Source organism: Typopeltis vanoorti, chromosome 8 (genome assembly GCF_054136105.1).
Source record: "Typopeltis vanoorti isolate ZY-2024b chromosome 8, IOZ_Tvanoo_1.0, whole genome shotgun sequence".
NCBI lineage: Eukaryota > Metazoa > Arthropoda > Arachnida > Uropygi > Thelyphonidae > Typopeltis > Typopeltis vanoorti.
Genome location: NC_143556.1, coordinates 32,858,538 through 32,886,038, shown reverse-complemented (window position 1 = coordinate 32,886,038; position 27,501 = coordinate 32,858,538). Strand labels below are relative to the sequence as shown.

The window sequence follows — 27,501 nt, the reverse complement described above, 5'->3', positions numbered from 1 at the left end:
TTCCTGATATATACCCTCAAGGGGTGTGCAGGATATGATAGTACTACATGTAAAACCACATCATTACTAACTTCCTATCTGCAATTTTCCTCCAAATCAGTCTTTTACCTGTCAAGAATCCAACATTATCAGATCTTATATTTCTATCTTCTAAGGCACTTTTTACTGTATCAATCCACCTATATCTTGGTCTAAATCTAGGTCTTTTTCCTGCCAACCTGGCAGAGAACACTTGTTTTGCTAATTTTTCCTCTTCCATTCTGTTTAAGAATGGAGCCATACCACCTGAGATTAGCTCTGCTAATGCATTCCTGGATGTTGACAATGTCGAGTTAATTCCTATTATCCTCGTTTTTAATATGATATTGCCATTGATGCCATCTGTTCATGCCTCTAATCTTACTCAGGACTCTCATATCAGTGGTCTCTAGTCTTTGGTCAAGTGTTTTTACTTCTGACCCAGCTCTCAGATGCATAAGTTAAAATTGGCTTGAATACTATCTTGTATACAGCTAATTTAACGTTTTGGCTAATTTCTCTCTTATTCCATATAAATTTATTCATTTGACTTCCTACCATACCATCTTTGTTGATCCTGTTGTTTATTTCCATATTTAATTTCCCATGTTCACTAAAAATCGTGCCTAAGTAGCTGAAGTGCTTTACTTGTTCTATAGGTTATCCATTCACAATGCAGTTGATATTTTCAATGTTCCTGCCTATTTTCATTGTCTTTGTCTTTTTAATGCTGACCTTCATACCATATCTATTATAACAGTTATTCAATTCAGTCAGGGAATCTTGCAGACTTGTAGTGGATTTATTTAGAAATATAACATCATCCGCATAAAGCAAAGAGCTGAGATTAACATCTGCAATTTTGATATCAGGTTTAATACCACTTTTTGTGATCCATGTAGATAATGAATAACAGAGGGGATAATGTACATCCTTGTCTCACACCAGATTTAACATTAAAACCACCTTCCTGTACTTCCTTCAATTCTAACTGCTGACTTACAACTCAAATAAAGACTAAGTATTGCTTGATATAATGCCCCATTGACACCATATAACTATAGCGTATTGAATAGCTTCTCTCTTGGCACCTTGTCATATGATTTTCCAGATCTACAAAACTTATATACAGATCTTTATTATAGTCCCATGATTTCTCAACTATCTTTTTTTTTTTTATTTTAATTTATTTTATTTTATTTTTTTTTATGTTGGGCCCATATACAGGAGGTTGGTTGGTTGGTCAACCTATAGTACATTGGTACCATGTATGTGGGTTGGGAAAGGAGGAATTTGTTTACATTTGATTTGAATGACTTTAAGTTGTATTCATTGGGAAACACAGCAGGTGGGAGACTGTTCCACAGTGCAGCAGTTGCAGGGGTAAAGGAAGAGGAAAAGAAACTTGTTCTGTTTGTTTCTAGGTGTACTGTGAAGGGTGTTGTGCAGCAGCTGCATGTGTTCCAATGAGCTTAGTACTGAGATGGGAATTATTGATGTTATTTCAGATGAGCATTTCCCATGGAAATATTTGTAGAATAAACTGCAGAGACCATACGTGTGTGTGAAAGTGGCGGGGGGGGGGGAGTTGATAAGGGATGGATCATTGATACGTCTAATTGCTCTCCTCTGTATTGAGTCTAGCATTTTGAGAAAGCTTTTAGGGGTCCCACCCCATATGTGGGAGCAATATTCAATAGTTGGGCGGATTTGTGACTTGTATAATGTTAATAGCTGTTCGGGAGTAAAGTAATGTCTTGAATGAAAGAGAAATCCTAGTTTTTTGAGGATGCAATGTTTGAGATATGTTTATGCCAGAAGAGGTTTGATTTGAGGGTGATTCCAAGGAGTGAGATCTCAAACTCTGGAAATTTGGGTATCATCAAAAAGGATACTGGGGAAAAATTGATCTTTTTTATGGGAAATAGTACAGAACTGGGTTTTATTTGCATTGAAATTTATGAGGTTATCCGAACCTCATTGTAGGATGGCTTGGAGATCGGAGTTTAGGGTGGTAGTGGTTGATGTTCTGTAGGATGAGGTGAGTTGTGTAGGGTTAGGCTTATCAAATGCAAGCGAGGGGTGTAGTGTGCTGTCGTCTGCAAAACCGTGTATTGGGTTGGAGGTAAATTACAGTAGGTCATTGATATAAAGCAGGAAGAGGGTTGGTGAGAGGACAGAACATTGTGGGACCCCTCCCCCCCCAGCATTAATTGAGTGGTGAGAGGATAGGGAGATGTCCACCATCACACACAATGTGCATCCGGACAGAAAACTGGCAATCCACCTACAGAAGTTCTGGGTCAGACTGAACGATGGTAGTTTGCCTAGTAGACCTTTGTGCCAGACCTGGTGAAAGGCTTTGGAGATATCTAATGCAACCATTTGAGATTCGCCAAACCTCTCCTTAGGATTTGTCCAGAGATGGGTGACATTATGTGAGTAGATCTCCTGTTGATTGGCAGTGGCAGAATCTTTGTTACATTCCCATGATTTCTCAACTATCTTTTGTAAAGTGGAAATCTGATCCTGACAGCCTCTATTTGGCCTTAATCCAGCTTGTTCTTCATCAAGCTTCTCTTCCATAATTCTTCTCAACCGTTTCTCAAGTATACTTGCATATATCTTACCAGGAACACTCAGTAGAGAAATACCTCTGTAATTCTCACATTCAGTTTTATTTCCCTTTTTTATATATGGGTACTATGAGAGCTCTACTCCAATCATCTGAAATTCATCCCCCTGTCTAGTCCTTCTGAACTATGCAGTGCAACCACTGTAAGACTTTTGTACCTCCATACTTCAGCATTTCTGGTTGAATATCATCTACTCCTGGTGCCTTTTCCCATTTCACTCAGCACTCTTTCACTTTCCACAGCACTCTTTCCTCCATTTCTGAGCTTCAATCTCCAGAATATCTTTCCACCTTGATATTTATTTTTTATGTTCTTGCCAAAGTCATCCCATGACTTTTGTTTAGCTTTTACACAGTGGTTAGCTTTCTTGCATTTGTCTCTGTATTCTCTAAGAGCACAAGCTGACTTATTTGCCAAGAACTCTGGATATGCTTTATTCTTTTCCTTCACTGCCTCTTTAGCTTCCTGTGTCCACCATGGAGTTCTGATTTTTCTATCCTTGCAAACAACCTCGCCACATGCCTCTCTGGCTGAATTAATCAGGATTTTCTTCAAGGTTTGACACCGAATCTCCAAGGGTTGGTTCTTGTTCTCAAACTCTCATTTTTTCTTCAATAATCTTTGTGTATTTTAGTCTATAGTTCACATCTGAGAGCTGCTCAACTTTTCGCTTTAAAACTTTCTTACATGTCATTCTTTTCAATATGAAATTCAGTTTTATCCTACTCAAGACTAAATAGTGATCGCTTCCAATTTCAAATCCTCTGTACACTCTGTTATCCTGCACCAGGGAGAAAACATCACTAGCAACAATAACATAGTCAATGAGACTTTTCTTATTCCTTGCCTCTTCTGTCCATGTGAATTTGTGCACATTTTTATGTTGAAACATGGTGTTAGTAATAACCAGTCCATGTCCTGAGCAGAAATCCAACAGGTTATAACAATTTGCCATTATTATTAGCTTTGCTCTTTTCTCCAAATTTTCCCAAAATATTTTTGTATGTCTCACAATCATTTCCTACTCTGCTATTTAGATCCCCAACAAGGACCAACTTTTCCTTTTTCATTGTGTCAGTAGCTTTCTCTAGACCCTCAAAAAATTCCTCCACTTCTACCTTAGTAGAGCCTTCTGTGGGACCATAGGCAGAAATAAGTCTCATTATCCAGTTCCCCATTATGATATTTGCCTGCATCACTCTACTTGAGACTGCCTGCCATTCAAGAAGATTAGCCTCGTATTTTGTGTTGAATACTATGGCTACTCATTCTTTTCCTTGATGGTCATTGCCTGAATATAACATTTTGTATTTATTGCTCAGAAAGATCTCACCAGTTTTTGTCTTTTTTGTTTCAGTCACCTTTATTATGTCGATCTGGTACTTATCTAATTCCTCAGCTAGCTTCATTTCTTTGTCATTCAGACTTCTTATGTTGATAGTACTGATCTTTAAATGGTGATGTTGAGTAGGGGTGTGTTTTCAGATTTGTTCCAGTAGCTGACTTTTCGCTGTTCGCCCTGGTTCCCTGGTGAAAACAATGGGGGCCTTGTTTAATCAGGCAACTCTCCAGCCGGCATGAAATTTTGTTATGTTGTACCATCATTTTGTATATTGATATAAACCAATAAGAATACAATTTGGTCGGCTAAATCCCAAATTGGCAGCCCATCCTCATTCGTTCAGTATCCAGGTAGATACCCAACAGGGTGCACCACGAGAAGGTGAGGATTGGACATTAGGTCAGAAGCCCTGGTCAGTTCTCCGCATTCCTTTAAAGCTGTATAACTGACCAGGTTATACTTTTCCTGGTCAGTTATATCAGTGACCCTTAAGCACAGTTTAGTGCCATACAATTATATAAGGCTGAGGTTAGCTAGGGGAATAGATGTCCAGTGTATTTGGCAGGAGACTAATTAAGAAATGATTCACAGTGTTAGAAAAACGATGAGGATTATGGTTAAATAGTGAACTATTTGTGATACTTCATGACTGATGGCAAAGTATTCAGCTTCCCTTACAGCTTGATCTGTGAAGTTGGAGAAGGAGAGTCAATTTGTGTTGTAGTCATTAATCTCCTAGTAAGACAATCTCATGGTCTGGGTAATTAGTGTGCAATCAACTTTTCATGATAAATAGTCAAAGAAGGACAACATAGTTGCCAGTTGTGGTTCATTTAGAAAAAGTAGATCAAGTTTTGATGTCTTTAAGTGGTGGTGAATATTATTGTCTGTGTTGATGTTTCATATGTTGGTGAAATGGATATGGAAGTGCTTTTATTGGGAAAAAATTGTGTTATTTTGGAATTTTTTGTTATATTTTTATTATTTAAAAACAATTGTATTTTTTCATGGAGGAACTGGAGAGAGATGGCTGGAGTGCTATGCGACAAGAGGGTGCCGATCAATCTAAAAGGCAAAATCTGCAGGACAATAGTGAGACCAGCTATGACATATGCTATGGAAACTATGGCACTGAGGAAAAATAACATCATCAGGATGGAGGTAGCGTATATGAGAATGCTTAGGTGGATGTGCAATGTGACCAGAAAGGATCATCTGAGAAATTATTATGTAAGGGGAATGGTGAAAGTTATGAACTTAGGAGCCAAGATACGGGAGGCAAGGTTGAGATGGTTTGGTCATGTGATGAGGAGGGAGGAAGAGTAAGTGGGAAGAAAGGTCATGCAGATGGATGTGCAGTGGAGGAGGAAGCATGGGCAGCCAACAAAGAGATGGAGAGAGATGGTGGAGGAGGACTTGAGGATGAAGAACTTGGATGTGGCTACAGCCCAAGACAGGAGGTCGTGGAGGAGACTCACTACAAACAGCGATCCTACTTAAGTGGGAAAAGCTGCAGAAGAAGAAGTTGTATTTTTTCATAATTTTGATTATTTAGGATGGAAAATATTTTTATATCTGCATTTAAAACATTAGCATTTGTATGGCTGTCTTTCATGTAAGCGTTATTAATTCAGGAAACATAAAGAGAAGGGATATGCAGCTGGGGCGAGGGACTTGTGCACATGACACCTACATAAGCAGTGTCCAGACTCCAGTTTAAGTGTGATCTTGGTGGCCTCCTTCCAGACTTGACTTGGCAGAGTAAACAGTAGCAGAATTATTCACTAGCTGATTGGGATGCCTCCACCAGACATGTTACCATTGGGTTCAGTCTTGTGCACAATCTGGATCAGCTTGTAGAAAGCTGCTTTACTGCTGTGCCATCCAATGGATTAGATACTCCCTAATTTAACAGTGTGTTAAGCATTCCCAGCAAGGTCATCATGTGCACTCATGTGGGAAGAAACAGGTGGACAGAAGCTAAAGACTCTACTGGAGAGATGAAACATGGTAGTTACCACTTCACATCTCCAATAAGCAGAGTGATGGTATTTCATCTGGTGGAGAAAGATATCTACCACCTCCACCTTGAGGTCTGGCTGGCATTTCCTCCAGTTATGGAAGATATGCATTTACACCATTTAGAAAGCAATACTTGCCTTGCCAGAGCTCTATTTGTGGAAGCAGGCCATACCATGGAAAGATAAGGACGGCTTGGCTGGGATAGGCTATATATTGCATCATCATCATCAGTCCATATACAATGGCCCATTTACAAATATATAGTGCATAATATATATATATATATATATATATATACTGTGTGTAAAATGTTTTCCCACTATTTCATCCAGACACAGTTGCATGGACTTGGGAGCATCATATTCCTCCCATTTACATTGGCCACAAACACATGACTTGTTACATGCCGTTATTCATGATAATGGATAACTCCATAATGAGTTACCTGGCGTTACTCATTATGATGCATTATGACCCATTGGGGGGGGGTATCCAATGACTTCTTTCCAAACAATGCGTAGTGTTATGTGTGTATCTGTGTTCCATAATTATGTAATTTTGTCACACAATTTCTGCTCTTATGCCATTTAGGAAACAGCTAAGAGCAGAAAAAACACAAAACCATTAAGAATATAAAATAAATAAATCCACTGACACCTTTTCCCTTAAATGAAGTAGCAAGACTATTTGGCCGTAACCAACTTTTTGAAGTCAAGCTCCACCCTTTGCCAACACTGATAGCTGGCCAAAAGCTATCACTAATTTTAATAAGCATCGAGGAGGAGAGTATGGTAGACAACTGCTGCCATGTCATGGTTCTTAATACTATTATTACTTGAGCCAAAGTGAGTTCTATAGATATTCTTGAGTTGTGTTATGAGATTGTAAACCCTGGTTTTGAGGAACAAAAACCTACTTGCCCATTCCAGAGACTGAATAACTCTGGAAACATCAAAAAAAGTTCTCCTGGTTGGCAACTAGAATTGAACATATAACAATCTTTTGACAAGTACTCTCTAGTGCTGTGGATGCAAATGATGTTTCTAAAGGGATTCTGGCTTACTAAAACCACTGAGCAAAAACTCATTTGATTTTTTTTAAGGAGCATAAAAGAGAATATTAGCCATTTTTGTACTCAGAACTTTATTTTGATATTGTACAAGTTTGTTACAGTGAAATTGGATGTTAATTTTAAAACGTATTGCATATCATTTAGATAATGTTATTATCATTGTACTACTGTTTTGCTGTGTTCAGGTTTATTTATACTGTAAAGTCCTACTTGTGTTTCTGTATTTTATTTTTTTCTTTAAGAATCAAAAATATCTTTTTATGCAGGCTATAATTTTATTCAATTATTACTGTGGCATTGCATAAACAGATCACTATATACATGCTTGTGGAAGATATTCATACTATTGACACATGCATCATTGGCCATGGCAATTCTTGGTCTGTAATCCTGTATGGTCTGTCCAGATATTCACCTATTTTATTTTAAAAAAAAATACTGTACGGTTAAGTGTTTCTGTCTATATAGGTTTACCTTTTGTAAGTTGTATTTGCATCATGAGAATACTTATAGTTGTATACATCAGTATTTGAGATGGGGAAAAAGCCATCTGAAATCTAAAATATGGGAAGTCAACCAGAAGTATATAGTGTTCAACCTGAAATGCTGACATATCATTAGATATTTTTACTGAATAATCCAGAAGGCTTGGTCAGAAGTTTGATTCCCAAATGATTAGTGTACAGCTCTCAATATATCAATTTATTAAAAAAAAAAAGCAAAATAATAAAAAAAATATAAAAATTGCTTCCATAGTGCAGTTAGAAGAGCAGTGGAACAATGCACCCTTTGATTTGAGAACTGTTTTTAACTTTCCAAAATCTAATACTACATACAAGACAACTATTACAGGCTTTAAAATACTTGTAGGTGAATATGAATTTCTTGAAAACACAACATTAATTAATTGTATCCTGTCTTCCTGAAAAGTCTCCATCATATAAGTTTTTCATAGTTATTGTAGAACAAGAAAAGGGCACTTTGACTGACTGTTGGAATGGCACAGGTGTTATTGACCAGCACTGCACAGCGAAAGGGATGACAATAAATTTGCCAAACTATGTGAAGACCTTGAGAATGTTGAAATGATAATCCTGTTTATATCAAGTAATCACCATTGCATTTGTAACATGACAGCACAAGGTCTCACATGAGCATGTTCACAAGCAGTGAGGTTAGATTTGAAGTCGTGGAACAACTACATCCCAGATTTGGCTCTATCAGGCTTCTGGTTACTTGCTAAATTGAAGACATATCTCTAGGATATTCATTTTGAAAATGATCAAAGTGAAGTGAGAAAATGGATTCCAGCAACAGCCTGAAGAGTTGTACCATGACAGCATTGAAAAACTTGTTATACATTGAAGAAATCACCCTCCCTTTCAAGGTTTTGCAAGATACATTCCTCGTCATCAAATTCCTGATATGTACCCTCAGGGTAGGTGAAGGATATACAGGTTATTCATAATGGAATAATTACAGCACAAAGAGAAATAATTAAACAACAGATTTAATCATATCAATATTTCATGTCAAACATCTTCAGGAATACAATGTTAAAATTGTAATAACACACACAAGAAATAATAAGTGAAAAAATAAAATTTGACTAAATGAAGACTAGTCTTATGAGGGGCTCCCTCTATGGGTGCTGTTGGCCAGCCTTAGATGTGGTGGGAGGCCTAAGAATTAAAATTTCTCAAATCTTAGGAAGATTAATACAACCATATTTACTGGATGGAAGATTCTAAAAAAAAGTCCTTCAAGTTTGTATTTAATGTGATTGAGCATGATAGTTTCTTCCATCTGATTCTGTGCAGGTATAAGTAGCTAACCAATGAAGGGAAAATAATTAAATTTATATTAATTTATAAGTTTAAGCCATGACTGACACAAGAATATTGGTTAGGTGTAAATGGGAATAACTTTTATTTTATTACAGTTTAAGAATTGCACATACTCACACTCATTAACTAAATGCTGCAGTCGATAGGTAAATAAAATAAATTTAATTAAAGAGTGTGAAAGTGAACATGTGGGAGACAATAAAATACTGAACGTCAATGCACTAATAATAAAATAAAATAAATTATAACATCCCACCGTTTTTTCCACTACTGGAAACAGTTCTGGAACTGTTTAATTGGAATACTGTTTATGACCTCCATTGACTTTTCTTTCACTTCATCCACATCAACGAATTGATTCATGGGAATCAAAAAAGACATATGGAGAGAGAGAGAGAGAGAGAGAGAGAGATATCAGGTGAGTAGGGAAGGTGAGGAACCACTGCCATGTTGTTTTTCGTCAAGAACTGTTGGATGGACAAGACCATGTGGACTGGGCATTGTCATGGTGCACCAACCAATCTCCCTACTCCACATTTCTGGCTGTTTTCGTTGCACACTATCATGCAGTCTTCTCAAAACATTGAGATAAAAATGTTGGTTCACTGTCTGTCCAGGAGGAACAAATTCTTTGTGCAATTCCATTCACATAAAAAAAAAAATCAACATTGTATTGATATTTGATCGTACTTAACGTGCCTGCCTTCTTGGGTCTTGGTAAATTTGCATGTTTCTATTGGCTTGATGCTTGTTTTGTTTCTGGGTCATAAACATAACACCAAGACTCATCCCTGGTCACAACTCTCAAAAGAAAGTTCTGGTCATTAAGAACTTACACCCTCAAATTGCAGCAAATATTTACTTTTTTTTTTGATCCTCTGAGCTAATGAGGCACAAATCAATCGAATACACATTTTATTTGCAAATCTTCTGTTAAAATTCACTGGCACAAACTCCATGACAAATTTGTCTCTTCAGAAACTTGCTCAATGGTCTTTCGATGATCTTCATTGTTTGCCTGGCAAACCTTTTCAATGTTTTCATCATTTCTGCATGTTGAGGGTTGGCCAGATTGTGGTTGGTCTTCATCTGACATGTCCCCATTTTTGAAATGGGGAAAAACCCTTGTAGACCTTTGTTTTACCTAAAGTATCATCCTTTAAAGGCTTGCTGAAGCATAACAATAATTTCAAATGCAGTTTTACCAAAAGAAAACAGAATTTCATGCACACTCTCTGTTCCTTGTGGTCAGCCATCACAAAATCGCTAAACTTGGTTGTAAGCACTAACAAAAAAGCAACCATAACAACGAACCAGTTCACACAGGATGACACCACTTGCTAGCCTGGTGCAGAAAACTGCACACTCGCAATGCCTAGTGGCATCACCTGTAACTAGAAAATGCATGCATGCCAAGTTCAGATTCAGGTTATTTTTGCACCCCCCCCTCGTATATTTAGCATTTTTAACAGGTTTTCTCTTGACACCTCTTCATATCCCTTAGATCTACAAAACTTAAATACAGATCCTTATTATATTTCTATGACATTTTAACTATTTGTCTTAAAGTGAAAATTTGATTGTGACAATCCCTATTTGGCCAGAAGATTTGAATTATGATAGCAAGATACACTAGTTTGCAAAAATATTTCAATTTTTCTATTCATTTAGAAGAAACATGGCATATGATAAGATGCACTTTATATTTGTTTAGTTCATAAGTTAATATTGGTAAGCTATAATTTTCATCTATATATATATATATATATATTTGTCTTTTAAAATTTCTGGTTTTTAGCTGATATCAGCTCTAAGGAAAGAAAATTTTGATTTAAAATTAAGAATGTATTTCCTGGAGGAGAAAATCGACAAAAAATTTGATGGTGACAGTAAAAAAATCCATAAAACTGTAAGTATCATCTTAGCTACAAAGATTTAATTTTAATAGTGGTAATTTTTTTTTTTTTTTTCATATAAGGAATAATGGTATGATGAAATATATAATGTTTGCACCTTTGTGAATCTTCTTCTTCAAGTGCCTTCTCCTAGAAGGAGGTTGGCAACCATGTCACGGAACCTTTTTCTTTCTTTTGCTGCTCTGGAACATTTTTGGTAATTCAAGCCAGTCCAGTCCTTAATGTCTTCGAACCACATTCTCCTGAGTCTACCTTTGTGAATAGAGATGGATAATTTGTCATTTAATTCAAAAGAACAATTTTTTTTTAGTGAACTGCATAAAATGAATGAAATAATTGATAGCTGAAATTGAATTGAATTTTAATCCACATAAACCATAAAAATGAAACAGTCTACTTCTGTTGTGTTTTTCCCTGCTAATTTAGAATATTAGTAGACCTGTCAATTAATATTATTAATTGACAGGTCTACTAAACTGATTTGTAAACAATGTATTGATTTTCATTTTACTTTAACTACTGCTCTTTAATTGTTTATGTTGTAGTTAAAAAAAAAAAAAAATCCAAATGATGCTTTCACTATAATTTATATTTGCAGAAATAGCATACAATTCTAAAAAACATTAATGTTTAGTTTTATTATAATTAAATTTTTAGGTCTGTTGTTTAGATCTATAAAGATGTAAACAAAGGATCTCAAAAAAGTGAACTGTTTGAAACTAATTAAATGATTGATATTTTCTTTTAAGTTAAAATCCATCATTTATATAACAGTAAATTATTTAAGTTAATAAACCTTTTAAGATAATTGGCTTATTTTGAATGTTAGACGTTTCCTATGTAGAGAAGCTACAGCACGAATACAGATATTTAGTTAAAAATATTGTCCATGTTATCCCATCTTGTTCATATGTCATCTCCTATCCAGGAGGCTGACTACCATGATGTGACTCATAGTTAACTATGGGCATAACAACATATGGTGAGGACCCTATCTCTTCTACATATTGTCATAAGTATCCATGGCTGTAAATCTGTGTGTGTGTGTGTTCGTGGGGCCAGTTTGCCTGTTCTGAGGGACGAAAAAACAGAGTTTCTGGATGTAAAAAATGCTCTATCTCTATATGAGACTGACTAACTCACCTTGAAGTGCCATCTTATATGGAACCATAAAATTCTACTTTTGTATTTTTTTTAATAAGCTTTGGGAATACTTTGCAGAGCAAAATACCGTATTTTCTGGTGTATAAGACGCACTTTTTTTACTTAAAAATTCATCTTAAAAATGGGGTGCATCTTATATAATGAAGGTAAAGATTGTTTCCTCTTTTCAAAGTCATACGCACTCCCTTTTATGTTCCAAGATCTTTGTAGTTTTGGCATTGGCTAAGAACGGGGAGCCCCTATTCAAGTTTCATAATATCTTATCCGAGTAATCAGTTACCGATGTTTATCAATATTGAGTTGATGCGTTGAGATATTTTATGTTCAGTTCGATATTTCCCTGTAGATTTTAGTGATGGAAAAAAACAGGCGACATTCATATTCTTCAAGTTACAAATTGCAGGTTGTAAAATATGCAGAAGAACACGGGAATAGGGAAGCTGAAAGACATTTTGGACCTCCGCCTACAGAAAAAATGATTAGAACTTGGCATGGTCAGAAGGAGATTTTGTACAATTTGGGTAAAGAAAAGTGCGCAGAACGTGGAAAAATTGTGAAGTGGCCAGAACTAGAGACCGAAGTTTTGAAATGGGTGCAAGAAAATCGGCAAAATGGCATTGCCATTTCAACAAAAATGATTTGTACACATGCAGTCAAAGTAGCCTGTGAGCGTAACATTGAAGATTTTAAAGGTGGTGCATCATGGTGTTACCGTTTCATGAAACACAGTGGGCTTTGTATGCATACAAAAACAAAAATCAGTCAGAAAATGCCAAAAGAATATGAAGACAAAATTATTTCTATATTATAAGAAATTAATGATGATAGAGAAGAGTCAGATGACAGTGACATGGGTTTTGCAGGTTTCTAAAAGGTCAGTTTACTATTAAAAATTACCTATTATTTTATCCATTTTTTTTAAAAATCATACTTTAAAGTTTAGGTTTTTTTCCAGAAAATTGTATTAAATTTCTTGGGTGTTCGTCATGTCAGCCTAAAGTTACTTTTTTTTTTTTTTTTTCAAAGCTTAAAATAATTTTATAAGCTTATAACATAAAAAAAAGTAACTTAAGCCTTAACACATGAACATGCACAACTCTTAGTATGTATTTTTTATTTAGTCTTATTGAATTCTTTCTTATACGAATTTTACACCTTTTAACTTATTTTTTAAATTTTATTTTTAATCAAAAAGCCAATACCATGGTTGCTTCCATCTTGTTTTGCACATGTTAATAGATGCCTATTGCTTAGGTCTTGGATCGTATTTCCTTTTTGTCTATCTTCTTCCAATTATATTCCATTTAATATCTTCATGCTCTTTATCTAGATTTATTAATCTGTCATCATCAATAAGCATATCTACATTATAAGTAACTATGTATAGAACTCTTGCTGATCATATTTAATGAATTATTAATTTTTAAAAGTTGGTTAGTTTATTTCCATCTGGGACATCACTTCTTTGCAGGTTTGGAACTGTTTCTTTATTCTTCTGGCCAAATAGTCTTATTTGTGATTAATAAATAATAAAGGTCATTATGGTCTTTGACATTATAGCCTTTCTTTCTTCTCTTCATATGCATGGAAGTTTTTGGTCTCATCTCCCACATTGACCACACAAATTGGGAAATGCATTTTATAGATTACTGCTAGCAGTATAGTAGAATAATAGGAAATGGAAGAGGGGGGCAGAATAGAAACCTCAAGTTGCTCTAATAGCATAATGTCTGAAGAATTAGAGAAGTTAGAAAGTAACAAGATGAAATTAAGGAGACAGGAAAGGGATTTCACCATCAAATAAGCATAAAGTATGATCAGATCCAGCTCAGGTACCTTAGGATTGCCAATGCTGTGCTCACTAGATGTGAGCCCTTGAAGGAGAAATTTGCTTATCTGTCTTTAAATAAAAATATTCAGATATATAAAAATATTTATATTTTATCTGTGTTAATCATTTTTATTGGTTTCAGAAGAAATTCTCTCAAAATAAGCTTTAACAAGTTGAATCTATTATTTTGCTTTTATTAGCCAAGTCACCAAGATATTTAATAAAACCATTTGATACTTTAATTCCTCCAGAAGAGCATATTGAAGCTGCAGCTGTTAAACTCAAAGTAACTGTCAGGAACTGCTTTTATGATATTCAGTAATCCAGTTGAGAAAAAAAAAAATGGATAAAGAATAGGTAGTGTATTTTTGTTGGCCTAGTTAGCTGAGCAGATAGTGTTCTCATTCTCCAACCAGTAGGCTGCTCGTTCATATCCCATAGAAGCATGGCTCTTTGCAGATGTTTTTAGGTAATAGACTATTTTTGTCACCAAGCCATTACTTTGCTTATTTAAGGCTTGAAGTAGCCAGAAAAAGTACCATGTTTAGTTTTTTGAACAGGATTCCTGAAGTATGGAAAGCTATTACAGCCTCATTTTTTTTTATAGACAATATTCACATTATATAAACCTTCAAGGAGTGGAGGTGAGGAGATTTGTGTCCATCCTGTAGTTATTTTACTTGCAGATTTCTTTGGTCTTAATTAAAGGTTAGTGTTTTGTTTATACTGCTCTTAACCTATTATTTTCTTAATGCATCTTATTTTTAATTTTTTTTTTTTTTAATTTTATACTGATCTGAATTTCTGTTTCAGAATATTCAGTTGAAAGTTGATAATGAAAAACTTCAGAAAGAGTTAGAAAAAAAAACTAAATGGCTTCAGGATGCACTGTGAGTATTCTGATTTTTATTTTATAAATTTCAGTTTCAATATTTTTTCCCCAGTATTTCCTTTCACACTATGATTGAGGGTCAATCATAGTGTGAAAGGAAATACTGGGAAAAAATACTGAAATACTGATTTTGAAAAATGCTGACAATAAAAATGTAGGTACTGAAATGATTTGACATTTTATTTTCTATTGAGATTTTGCTGCATTTTAATGAGATATGCTGTTAGGGTAGAGCTGGTCAGAATATATTTAAAATATATTTTATATGGGTTTTAACCGTAATATATTAGCTGTTATGAATACAATTATGAGAAAACTGACTTGCATAATGCAAAAAGTTTTGGATTTTTTTTTTTTTAATACTATCCAACTTTCAATTGAGAATCTTTTTTTCAGTAAAAAAATGGGCCTCAATTAGTTTCATCAGTATCTGCTTTGGTTTTTAAACCAAATGTTTTAGAGAATTTTTCTTCCTGGTAATGCTGTAGTCAATACTGTAAGAACTGTGACACCATTTAAATGAGCTTCCACATCTGAATCCTTTGAAAATAATAGAAGCTACTTGATGTAGCTGATATTTGGCCACAGTTTTGGAAGCCTCTACGATGATAGCTATTCCATGTAGATTTTTCTATGTTTAGAGCTGGATGGCATTACCAAGCTGTGGCCTTTTTTTGAAAGATTCAGATGAAAGTTCATTTCAGTTTTGTCAGGGTTCTTATGTTAATGGCTGATGCAATGCTTAATAGAAATCTGAAAACATGCTGTAAGCATTTTCTCTATTATTATTATGATTATTATAGAGATTTTAGGGAGCCAGGGATTTATTGGCGGGCACACATCGCCAACAGCAGTTATACTTTTTCTTAAATTCATTCATACAGCTTGCATTCGCTCACCTAGTAAGCCATTCCAATCATGCATTGCTCTGTGGGAGAAAAATCTCACTTTCAACCCTTTTTGGACTGCATTCATTCTCAACTTCCAATGATGCTCTCTCTCAACTTCTCCTTGCCTTCTATAAAATGAAAAATTCTATCTACTATGCTGTAGGTCTTAATTATGTCATTTTACTTTCTCCTATTTTTTACTATGCAATCCACACATGCTCAGTCTATTTGTGTAATCTGTCACAATTCTGATATAATCTTTAATATCCTCTTTTGCACTTGATCTGCTGTACCTGCATCACTTTGAAAAACCAAGCGACCAGATCTTTGCACAGTAGTCTAGGCGAGATTGTATCATGACCTTGTAAGGAATAAGGAAGGCAAAACGACTTCCTTATTTCTTACAAGTCAATGTTCATTTTGGCATTGCTGTAGTATAATTTGAAAAGCATAATTTTCATTTCTTTCTGCTCATTTGAAATCTGGAAAATGTTTGTATAATTTCAAGTAACATAGTCTCTTAGACTATTTTTATTTTTTATTTTCATTCTAGGACTAACAAAATAAATTAGACAGTCCATAACATTGTGTAACACCCGTTTCATGTCATAATGCAACATAGTATTAGATATGTTTGGTCTAGGTCCAAGGAAGTGATTTATATTTCTTGTTCTTCTTTATTTTATTTTATTTTATTTTGTGTGTTTCATCAAGCTCTGTTAAAATTTTCTTATCTAGTTATGATTTTGTATATTCATCCATTTTAAATGCTGCTGAATCACTAACTGGATTCATCCTTGAGCAATGTTATTAGTGATTGCAGACTCTAAGTGATTAACTATGCACTGAAACTTAGCTTAATTATTTTAAATGAAGTCAGAAATCACTCCAAGTACATAGGAATAAATTTAGTTCATCACATGTTATTTACAGTGATTAATATAAACTCATTAGCAGTGCTCAACAAATACACTTGCTCATAGTGAGTAGATTTTTCTGCTTTTGTTTTTATATTAATAAAAATATTGGTGGGTTGGGAAAGGAGGAATTTGTTTACATTTGATTTGAATGACTTAAAATTGTATTCGTTGGGAAACACAGCAGGTGAGAGACTGTTCCACAGTGCAGCAGCTGCAGGGATGAAGGAAGACCAGCAGAACGTGCAGCAGCTGCACGTGTTCCAATGAGCTTAGTACTGAGCAGGGGAATTTTGGATGAGCATTTCCCATGGAAATATTTGTAGAATATACTTACTGCAGAGACCAAACGTCTGTGTAAAAGTGGGGGGAGAGAGAGAGAGGGTAAAAGATGGATCATTGATAAGTCTAATTGCCCTCCTCTGTATTGAGTTGAGCATTTTGAGGGAGCTTTTAGAGGCCCCACCTCACATGTGGGAGCAGTATTCAATAGTTGGGTGGATTTGTGACTTGTATAATGTTAGTAGCTGTTCAGGGGTGAACTAACGTCTTAAGTGGAAGAGAAATCCCAGTGTTTTTGAGTCTGGGGATGCAACGTTTGAGATATGTTTGTGCCAGGAGAGGTTTGATGTGAGGGTGATTCTGAGGAGCGAGATCTCAGGCTGTCAGGAAATTTGGGTATCGTCGAAAAGGATACTGGGGAAAAGTTGTTCTTTTTTATGGGAAATAGTACAGAACTGGGTTTTGTTAGCGTTGAAATTTATGAGGTTATCCGAACCCCATTGTAGGATGGCTTGGAGATCGGAGTTGAGGGTGGTCAATGTTCTGTAGGATGAGGTGAGTTGTGTAGGGTAAGGCTTATCAAATGCAAGTGAGGAATATAGTGTGCTGTCATCTGCGAAACTGTGTATTGGGTTGGAGGTCAATTACAGTAGGTCATTGATAAAAAGCAGGAATAGGGTTGGTGAGAGGACAGACCTTTGTGGGATCCCCCCCCCCAGCATTAATTTAGTGGTGGGAGGATAGGGAGATGTCCACCATCACACACAGTGTGCATCCGGACAGAAAACTGGCCATCCGCCTAGAAGTTCTTGGTCAGACTGAATGATGGTAGTTTGCCTAGTAGGCCTTTGTGCCAGACCCAGTCAAAGGCTTTGGAGATATCTAGTGTAACCACTTGAGGTTTGCCAAACCTCTCCATAGGATTTGTCCAGAGATGAGTAACATATGTGAGTAGATCTCCTGTTGATCAGCAGTGGCTGAATCCATACTGGCAGTCATTTATTTGGTGAGTGTCTTCAAGATAGTGTAGAAGGTGGGAATTGATGATTTTTTCCATTACCTTTGACAGGACTAAGGTAAGTGAGATAGGGCAGTAATTGGATGGCAGTAACTTGTCACCCTTCTTGGGAATGGGCTGAATATAGGCCAATTTCCAGTTTGTGGGATAGATTCCAGTGGAGTAGGAGAGTATATATAGGTGACATAGGATAGGGGTCAGTTCTGAAGCACAATTTTTCAGAATAATTGGAGGGAATGCCATCGTGGCCAGGAGACTTTTTTGTGTCCAATTAGGACAATATTTTTCTGATTTCATCCTGGCAAAAGGATATAGGGAGCATTGTATGGTGGGTGTCTGGAATGGTTGGGGGACATTTACCATCATTAGTTATGCATGCATTTGAAGCAAAGTATGAGGCCAGAAGATTGACTTTTTCTGTGGGTGATGGGGCAGTAGAGCCATCAGGGTGTGGGAATAGTGTTGGACAGAAGTTGAGGCCAATTGCTTTGGCAAGAGACCAAAAGGCTCGGCTGCCATTTGGACAGACTGCTAGTTTCCTGCTTTTTGCTCTTTCGAACTCTGTTTTGGAAGCGTTGATTGTTTTTTTTTTTTTTTTTGCATCTATTACGGGCGTTGGTGTAAGCTTTGAGGGAGGATGAGGTTCTTGATTTCAGCCAGTTGTGGTATGTCTGGTGTTTCATCTCTACAGCCTTGGCACATCTTTTGGAGAAGTTTTAGGGAATGGCAGTTCAGAGTGTTGTGTGGAATGTTTGTATTCATATGAGGATTACTTTGGTAATAAGCTCGGTGCATATGTTTGGGTTGGAAGGCCGGAAGCAATAGTCCAACCAGGGAATGCAGCATAGATGTTGCAGAGGCTGTCCCACTTGGCACTGTTATAGTGCCAAACTACTCTTGTATGGGAGTGTCTGTGTAAACGTTGTTGCATGGGGGAAGAGATGAGCCCTAGGTTGTGGTCAGAATTGCCCAGGGGGCTCACTACTTTCATTGTGTATTTGGAGGGGTCATTGGTGAGGAAGAGATCTAGGGTGTTTGGGATATGGCTTGGGTTATCTGGTATTCTGGTTGGCATCTGGACAAGTTCTGTAAGGTCGTGGTGATGGCAAATGTTTCTGCATCTTTGCCTGCAAGATCTGTACAACCGGAGGAGGAAAGCCAGCTAGTGTTGTTGGCGTTAAAATCTCCTAGAAGGCTGATTTTGCTGTTGAGAAAGTGAGATTGGAGAAAGTCGACTTTTAGGGAGAGGAAATTAAAGAGCTCGGGGTGGTTGGTTACATTGGGGTAGCGATAAAGGCAGCAGATGAATTGAACTGAGTGGTGAAAGGATATTTTCAACCAAAAAAGGTCAAAGTTGGGTGATTCTAGGTTAGGTGCTTTCTAGCAAGGTATGTCTAAGCAGATGGATGTGCAGACACCACCCTTGGGGCAAAAGTTGTTGAAGAGTGAGTAGTTTGGGAGGTTGAGATAAGTGGTGCTGGGGGGAGGTCAGATTTGGGTTTCTGCCAGGAAGAGTAGGTGGGGTTTGGTAGACTGTAGGTGGTAGTGGACACCATTCAGGTTGGAGTTTAAGCCATGGATGCTGATGAAGTGGATATGTAGGGGTTTGTGGGACTTTTGTTGGACTGCATGGGTCTTGCACATTTCCTATGCAGTGCCTGCCTGCTGGTCTCATGGTGGCTGCTAGTGGCATCACTTGGTTTTTTCACCAGTTCTTCTTGTCTGTAGTTGATGGTCCAACTGTTGTCACTATTTTGATGTCTTTCTTCGAGTTGTCTTCGAAGCTGACGTCTTCATTCTCTTTGTGCAAATGATGTCTTGTTTTGCACGTATGCGCGATTGGGGGTAGGAGTCTTTGAACGTGTTGTTGATCGCTGTTATTATTTTTGATGTGCTTGTCGGCATGTCGTAAGTCACTTTTACTAGGCGCAGAAAGTTCGTACTGTCACTTCCTTTTATTTATAGGCCCAAAACGATGGCACCTGACGATATTCTCGGGATCGATGTTACATTCTTCGGTTAGTTTCTTGATGTCCTCTTGTAGGGATATTCCATTTTCCGCCAGGAAGTTCAGAATGATGCTGTTGAGTTTTTTGTGTTCAGCCTCCATCAAGTCATTTACTGTTGATGCGATTAGATCGTGAAGTTCTTTCACTGGCGGAGTGGAGCTTGCATTGTGCTGGTTTTCGATTTGATCTAGCTTAGCTTCGACTGCACGTATTTTGTCGGTAAAAGTTTCATTTAAAGCATTGATGTGCTGTTTGAGATTTTCGACGCGTTTGCCTATGTTCAGAAGTTGTTCTACCGAAGGAAGGCACAGCGAACAGAAGTACGGCTGGTTAAGTTCGATAAGTAGCTTATGTGCAGCTTCATCAATTTTCGCACAGATAACGTGCAGCCAGTGGCAACAGAACTTGCAGAATATGCCGTTTTTTTTGTCTGTGACACCTTTTTTTTGTCTATGATCGTTCGCCATTGGCTTTTAGTGCTGCCATCTTTGCTGTGTATGGTAGGCGTCATGTGCGCTTACACGTGGCTGATTTTGAATTGGAAGGATAACTGATTTAATACACTAAAAGTACTTACAGGTTGTACTGAAGTATTCCGCTGTTAGGTTTCTGTTTGATGGTTAATTTCAATGGAAAAACACTCGCAATAACGGTAAATTAGGGAGCACAATCTTATAGTAGCTTGTTCGCTGATGCCACCTGGTGTCACTTCGTAATGCACAATATGTATTTTACTTGAATAAATGTTAAAGAAATACACAATGTGGTAGTTGCTATTTGCTTGAAGGTTTGCTTTTGTGAATATATATTATTGCAATTTCTGCAAAAGTACTTCAGTCTTTTATGCAAACTAATATGAAGGTTTTTAAACTTAATGCTGCTAATATCCCTATAAGTGCTAAATTTTGTCACCTGTATGCAAAAACTATTAATATGCAAGATAAACTTGCTCAGATTATTTGGTATCTTTTAAAAGGCATTAAATGCATTCATCATGCGTATCAAGGATTTAGGCCTAGCATGGCCTGTCTGGCCTTAGAAGTCATTGTTGAATCGTTTAAGAGGACGTCCTGGTTTTCTTTTATCTAATGGCTTGTACTTTAAGGCTTATTTTGGTAATCTTTCTGTTTTCTTTCTTTGAATGTGTTCCATTCATTTTTTAATTTTCATTTTTTAATTTTTTTCTATTACTGGTTCTTGGTTTAATTCTTTCATAATTTCTTCGTTTTTTGGTGATCAAATAGGGTATACTTTGCAGTTTTTCTCATAAACTTCATTTCTGCTGTTATTAATCTTTGTCTTTTTGTTTTGTTGTCTAGATTTCGCTTCCATACATTAAGACTGGTAGGGCTAATGTATTGTATACTTTTAGTCTGGTTTGTTTTTGAAATAGGTTTGATTTAAATATAGAGTTAATTACACCTGTTGTTTTTAAATATTTTGCAATTTTTACATTTATATCTTTTTCATTTTCATATGTGATCACACATCCTAGGTAGTTAAATGAATTACTTGTTCTAAGATCTTGTTATCTATTACTATTTTAGTTTTTGCTGGATCTTGTCCTTTAAAGGCCATAGTTTTTAATTTTTCTGTTGATATTAAATTATCATACCATAATTTTTGGCCATCTCATTTAAAATCTAAAATAGCTTTCTGTAAGTTATTTTCAGAATTTGTAATTATTATTTGGTTGTCGGCAAAGAGGAGAATGTTTAAGTTTACTGTAGGAGAAAGTTTAATTCTTTGATGTAAATTTTATTCCATTTTATTATTATTTCATTTAAGTAGATATTAAAAAGAGTTGCTAAGAGGGGACATCCCTGTCGGATCCCTTGGTTTATCTCTCTCATATATGATAGCTCATGATTTAATCTTATTTGTATTTGATTATTTTCATATATACTTGTGATAGCTTTTAGAATATTATTTGGTATTTGTCTTTCTTTTAACTTGGTCAAATGCTTTTTCAAAGTCAATAAATGCAACATGTGTTTCTAAATTGTATGCTCTTCTTTTCTCTATTATTAATTTTAGGCAAAAGGCTGGGTTTATACATGATCGTCCTTTTCTAAATCTATTCTCTACTTCTAAAATAAAGTTTTCGGAATATTTCATTAGTTTGCTATTTAATATTCTGCTATATATTTTGTAACAGGAATTTAGTATACTGATACCTCTGTAGTTTTTAGGATCATCTCTATTACCTTTTTTAAAGATAGGAATCACAGTTGTTTTTTTCCATTCTATTGGGGGGGATACCAGTTGAATAAATTATTATTTAAAAATAATAAGAGTCTTCCTTTGAATCTTGTTCCTGCATATTTATATAGTTCTGAACCTAGCTTATCTTCTCCAAATGATTTTCCGTTTCTTGTTTCTTTCAGGCTGATTTCTAATTCTTCTTTAGTTATTTACTTTTCATTTTCATTAATTGTTTGCCAGTTGTCTTTTTTAAAATATTTGTCTGTCCACAATTCTGTGTAGTAATTTAGAAATTCTTCTAATTTCAATTCGGTGTTTAATTTTATGTTTTCTTTGATATCTGCATTTAAGTGTTTCAAAATCTTATATACATTGGGTCTTATTTTATATAAATCATGTTCTAAATTAGAAACAGATTTGTTCCATGTTCTCTGTCTTTTTCTGACTTCTCTTTTAGATATGGCTCTTATTCTTTTATATTCTATTTCATCTTCTATAATCTTTTACTGCTTAACCATTTGTGATAGGCCTTCTTTTTTCTTTTTGATTATTTCTTTGATTGTATCATCCCAGATCTTCAGTTTTTTTCCTTTTATTGAATTTTTTGGTATGTTCGGACCACACACACGTATACATGGTGGGCTCCCCTATCCGCCACCCAGGGGATGTGCTCCTTAGGGGTTACAGGGTCCCACCAAGAGTCTGTTTCTTTTCTGTTTTTAATAATAGAGTAAAATAATGAAAAATTGAAAACAGAAATTTTCAGGTTGAAATATTTGTTTTGACTAGAATATCTCCAGGAGGAACGAGTTTTATTTGAAATGACATTTATTTATTTCGTATCCAAACACAAGTGATACAGTAGTAAGTGGTACAACATTATTTACAACAAATTAGGATACATTACAAATGAGAACAGCTTAAATATGGTAGGTGAATTATTCAGGGAATAATAATTAAATATGAAAAAAAAGAAACTATACATAACTTGTATCTATGGTCAGATGTTCCTCCAGTATCTTGCACAATCAACTGCTGTTTCTGTGCAGGATATAAGATCCTCTTTTGTTCAAGGTGATGGAAGAAAGGGACAAGAAAGAAGGTGTTCCATTTGACTGGGTTGTCCCACACTCACAATTATTTGGGCTAGTGAGGTATCCCCATTTGATGAGGTTTTGTTTGCAGCATCCTGTCATTTGAAGTCTGCTGAGGCTTTAACAAGTATTCCAGTCCCACACTCACAGTTGTGTGAGTGTGGGACTGGAGAGTGGGCACCACGTGGAAGATGTTCGGCTGTTGGAATACCAGTATTATTTTCAGGATATATTGCAAGCCATTGTTGAAGTCTCGTCTCTGGGAGGTTTTTACGTGATTCAACAGTTGCCAGGCAGCTATGTCGGGATCTTAGTCTTTGGGGCACTGCGGTCTGGCCGATGGCGTTCATCATTCATTTGTCTGCTTGAAATGACATTATCAGCTATTTACTAATAGGCATAATGCTGAAGCCAATTAGTATCACTTTTGTTTAATGTTCTTATAGAAGTAAACAATTCTTGCCAAACCAATTTTTGAGAAATTTAATGTTGGTGATCCTTAAGAAAATTCATTGACCAGATTCTGTATTACTCAAGGTTAGACATTCTGATCTGCCACATTATGTGGAACCCAGGGAACATTTTATTTTATTTGAGATTGGCTCACCCCCACTTTTCCTATATCTCTAAAAAATTCCCAAATTGTTTAGGCAATTAAGATTTTAATACGAAATTATGAACTGAAGAATTTTTTTCTTCTTTTTTTAACAAACAAATTTTGTTATGTAAATTTGATGTGCAGAACTCAAATTTACACTGGCCCTATATTGCAGTACATTATCAGCAAATTCAAAACAAACTATTCGTAGGCCAGACTTTGCTTACTGTTCAAATGCCAGTCAAGTCTTCTGGTTCCTTTATTAGGTATAAACTAACTTTCCATTTTTTCACCTCTGCAATGTCAAGATCACTATTATAACATCATCCACAGATAACACTGATAAGCTCTGTCTGTGGCCAATGTCTACTAGTCACAGATAAGCCTACTGTGCTCTATTCCACTTTAAGATTGCAGCCTGCTGACCACAAAGAAGGTGCATATTCCTCTGTGCTTCCTCTCTGTGCCTACTCCTATTAACGAATGTTGTTTTGATGGAAAAGGCAATATTCCTTTTTGGCTTCTCGTGTGCTCTTAACAGTTGTGTCATTCGTGATTTGCTGGTAGTGTGTCTTAAATTAACACACGTTTCTTGTAGATATACTTATACGTTGGTAATACATAACTGTCAGATTTTAGGGAAAGACAACTTATACTGGAATATTAATTAAAAAAAACTTTAATTAATACTTCCTATATTTCGGTAATGTTAAATAACCATCTTCAGGGAACATAAAAATAATGATATGTGCAAGCAGGGTCACTAACACTAAACAAATATGGCTGAAGAAAACAACTGAAGTTGGTCCTAGAGTCCTAAAGGTGCCCCTAGTGGGCTAAATTGGATTGTCTTGGCTGTAGGGCTGATGTTCTTAGAATGCAAGCTTCTCATATTTGGGGCAGTCTCATGCATCCAAATTTGTTGATGTTTGGAGAGTTTTTTAGAGATGAGGCTGATTCCAGGATATAAGGAATGGTGATAGATTTAGAGTAATCTCTGTTATGGAGGGGGGGTAATTGGTTTTAATATGTCCTACCAGCCAAATAGGCAGAATATCTAATATATATATATATATATATCTGAACATAAGGACTATATCTGGTTCCACTTCCACTAATACAGCCACTCAGGACTTGCTGACTATGCTTTGGACACCCACCACAAAATACGCTGGAAGAAAGCCACTTTACTACACCACAGCAAGTATAAATATGAAAGATTATTCCTGGAATCAGCCTCGGTGCTAAAAACTCCCCAAATATGTGAAGCTTGCATTCTAAGAACATCGGCCCTACAGCCAAGACAACCCAATTTAGCCCACTAGGGAGCACCTTTAGGACTCTAGGACTGACATCAGTTGTTTTCTTCATCCATATTTGTTTAGTGTTAGTGCCTGTGTGCACATATCATTACTTTTATGTTCCCTGAAGATGGTTATGTAACATCACTGATATTTAGGAAGCATTAATTAAAGTTTTTTAATTAATATTCTAGTATATGTTGTCTTTCCGTAAAATCTGAGAGTTAACCCATGTTTCATCCAGAAAAATTATACTTCTCCCAGCTTGTTGGTGCTGTCTAATAACTTGAAGGTATCGAAATGAGATGTAATTATCGAAAAGGATGTAATTGCCAAGCAATTACATCCTCTCATTTCTGAAGGTTGCTGCACGTCGCTGTTTTATGTACCTAAAGCCAAGATCTTCCATCATCCAATAAATCTTCTTTCTTGATCCTTTGTATTTTTACTAAATAGCTTAAGGAAATTACAACGTATACTAGGATATACATTAAAATAAATTTTAATACGCTTCCAATATTTCGGCAACGTCACGTTGCCATTTTCACAGGAACTTGAAAACAAGACACTTGCACGCAAGCACAACAAACAGTAAATGAGGACAAAGCAGGAAGCTATTCTTTCTCCTAAAAGTCCTGATGGTGGCGCCTAGCAGGCAATGTTGGTATTCTTGGGCGATTGTGGTGAAGGTCTTCTGATGTAGGTTTCCCAAATTTGGGGCAGTCTCATGCAACCAACTTTGTTGAGGTTTGGATTGTTTCTTGTGGCTGAGGCTGATTCCATGAAAAGCCTTCCATATTTGAATTTACTATGGTGTATTATTGTGGCTTTCTTCCACCATATTCTATGGCAGGTATCCAGCGCATGGTCTGCAAGACCAGAGTGGCTGTACTGGTGAAAAAACCGGATGTAGTCCTTGTGTTCTGAAATTCTGATATTAGCCAAATGGCTAATATCAGAATCTGTTCCAATGACAATGCCCTAACCACAGAACTAAACCACATTCTCAACACTTTCTTAGCCAATATCTACCCCCCCCCTTCCCAACCCCCAAAAAATATTGAAACCAGTAAACCACAACCCCCCTCCCACCTCTCACAAAAAGGATTTAAAGCCATTACCATACCCTATATCCAAGGCACCTCGGAAAAAATTACAAAAATAAAATCTTAAAAAAAACATGACTTCTTGTTACAGACCATATAAAAAATTGGCATCCCTTATCCGCTCTACTAAAGACCCCCCCACCTCCTAGACCTACCTGGCATATACCAGGTCCCTTGCAGCTGTAAGCTGTCCTACTTTGGCCAAACAGACAGGACAGCTAATATCAGAATTTCAGAACACAAGGACTACATCCGGTTTCACTAGTACAGCCACTCTGGTCTTGTAGACCATGCGCTGGATACCTGCCATAGAATACGGTGGAAGAAAGCCACGTTAATACACCGTAGTAAATTCAAATACGAAAGGCTTTACATGGAATCAGCTTCAGCCCTAAGAAACAATCCAAACCTCAACAAATTCGGTTGCATGAGACTGCCCCAAATTTGGGAAACCTACATCAGAAGACCTTCAGCCCAATCGGCCAAGAATACTAACATTGCCCGTAGGGGCACCATCAGGACTTTTAGGAGAAGAATAGCTTCCTACTTTGTCCTTATTTACTGTTTGTTGTGCTTGTGTGCACGTGTCTTGTTTTCAAGTTCCTGTGAAAATGGCAACGTTGCGTTGCCGAAATATTGGAAGTGTATTAAAATTTATTTTAATGTATATCCTAGTATACGTTGTAATTTCCTTAAGCTATTTAGTAAAAATGCATAACCAACGTCTAAGCCTTTCCACGAGAATTGATCCTTTGTAATTGTTGGCATCTACAGTATATTTGATAGGATATTAATAAAAGGTTCAGGATGTTTGGAGAATGAAGATTATCCTGTATTCTCGTTGGTTGATCTACGCTTTGTATTAGATCATTACTAATAGGAAATAGAGTACTTCAACATCTCTTCCCTCTTCATCATCATCAAATTCCTGCCATGTACCCTCTAGGGGTGTACAGGATGTGATAGTACTACATGAAAAAAATTATATCATTACTAACTTCCTATCTACAATTTTTCTCCAAATCAGTCTGTTACTTGTCAAGACTCCAACGTTATCAGATCTTATGTTTCTATCATTTAAGGTACTTTGTACCGTATCAATCCACTTATATCTTGGTCTTCCTCTGGGTCGTTTTGCTGCCAACCTGGCAGAGAATACTTGTTTTGCTAATCTCTCTTCGCCATTCTGTTTAAGTGACCATACCACCTGAGATTAGCTCTGCTAACGCATTCCTGGATGCTGACAATGCCAAGTTCTTTCCTAATATCCTCATTTTTAATATGATATTGCCATTGATGCCATCTGTTCACGCCTCTAATCTTTCTCAGGACTCTCATATC

The 27,501-nt window shown here is 36.3% G+C and overlaps 1 protein-coding gene across 5 annotated transcripts in view; it reads left to right on the top strand.

Annotated features, from left to right (window-relative positions):
* LOC150103910 (uncharacterized) overlaps positions 1-27,501 on the top strand; it is a 589,709-nt gene that overhangs the window by 113,109 nt on the left and 449,099 nt on the right. For all 5 annotated transcript variants that reach the window (XM_090397176.1, XM_090397175.1, XM_090397178.1 and 2 more), the window contains exons 4-5: positions 10,736-10,846; positions 14,662-14,738. In XM_090397176.1, the coding sequence (XP_090253302.1) occupies positions 10,736-10,846; positions 14,662-14,738 (188 nt within the window). The remainder of the gene's footprint in view (positions 1-10,735; positions 10,847-14,661; positions 14,739-27,501) is intronic.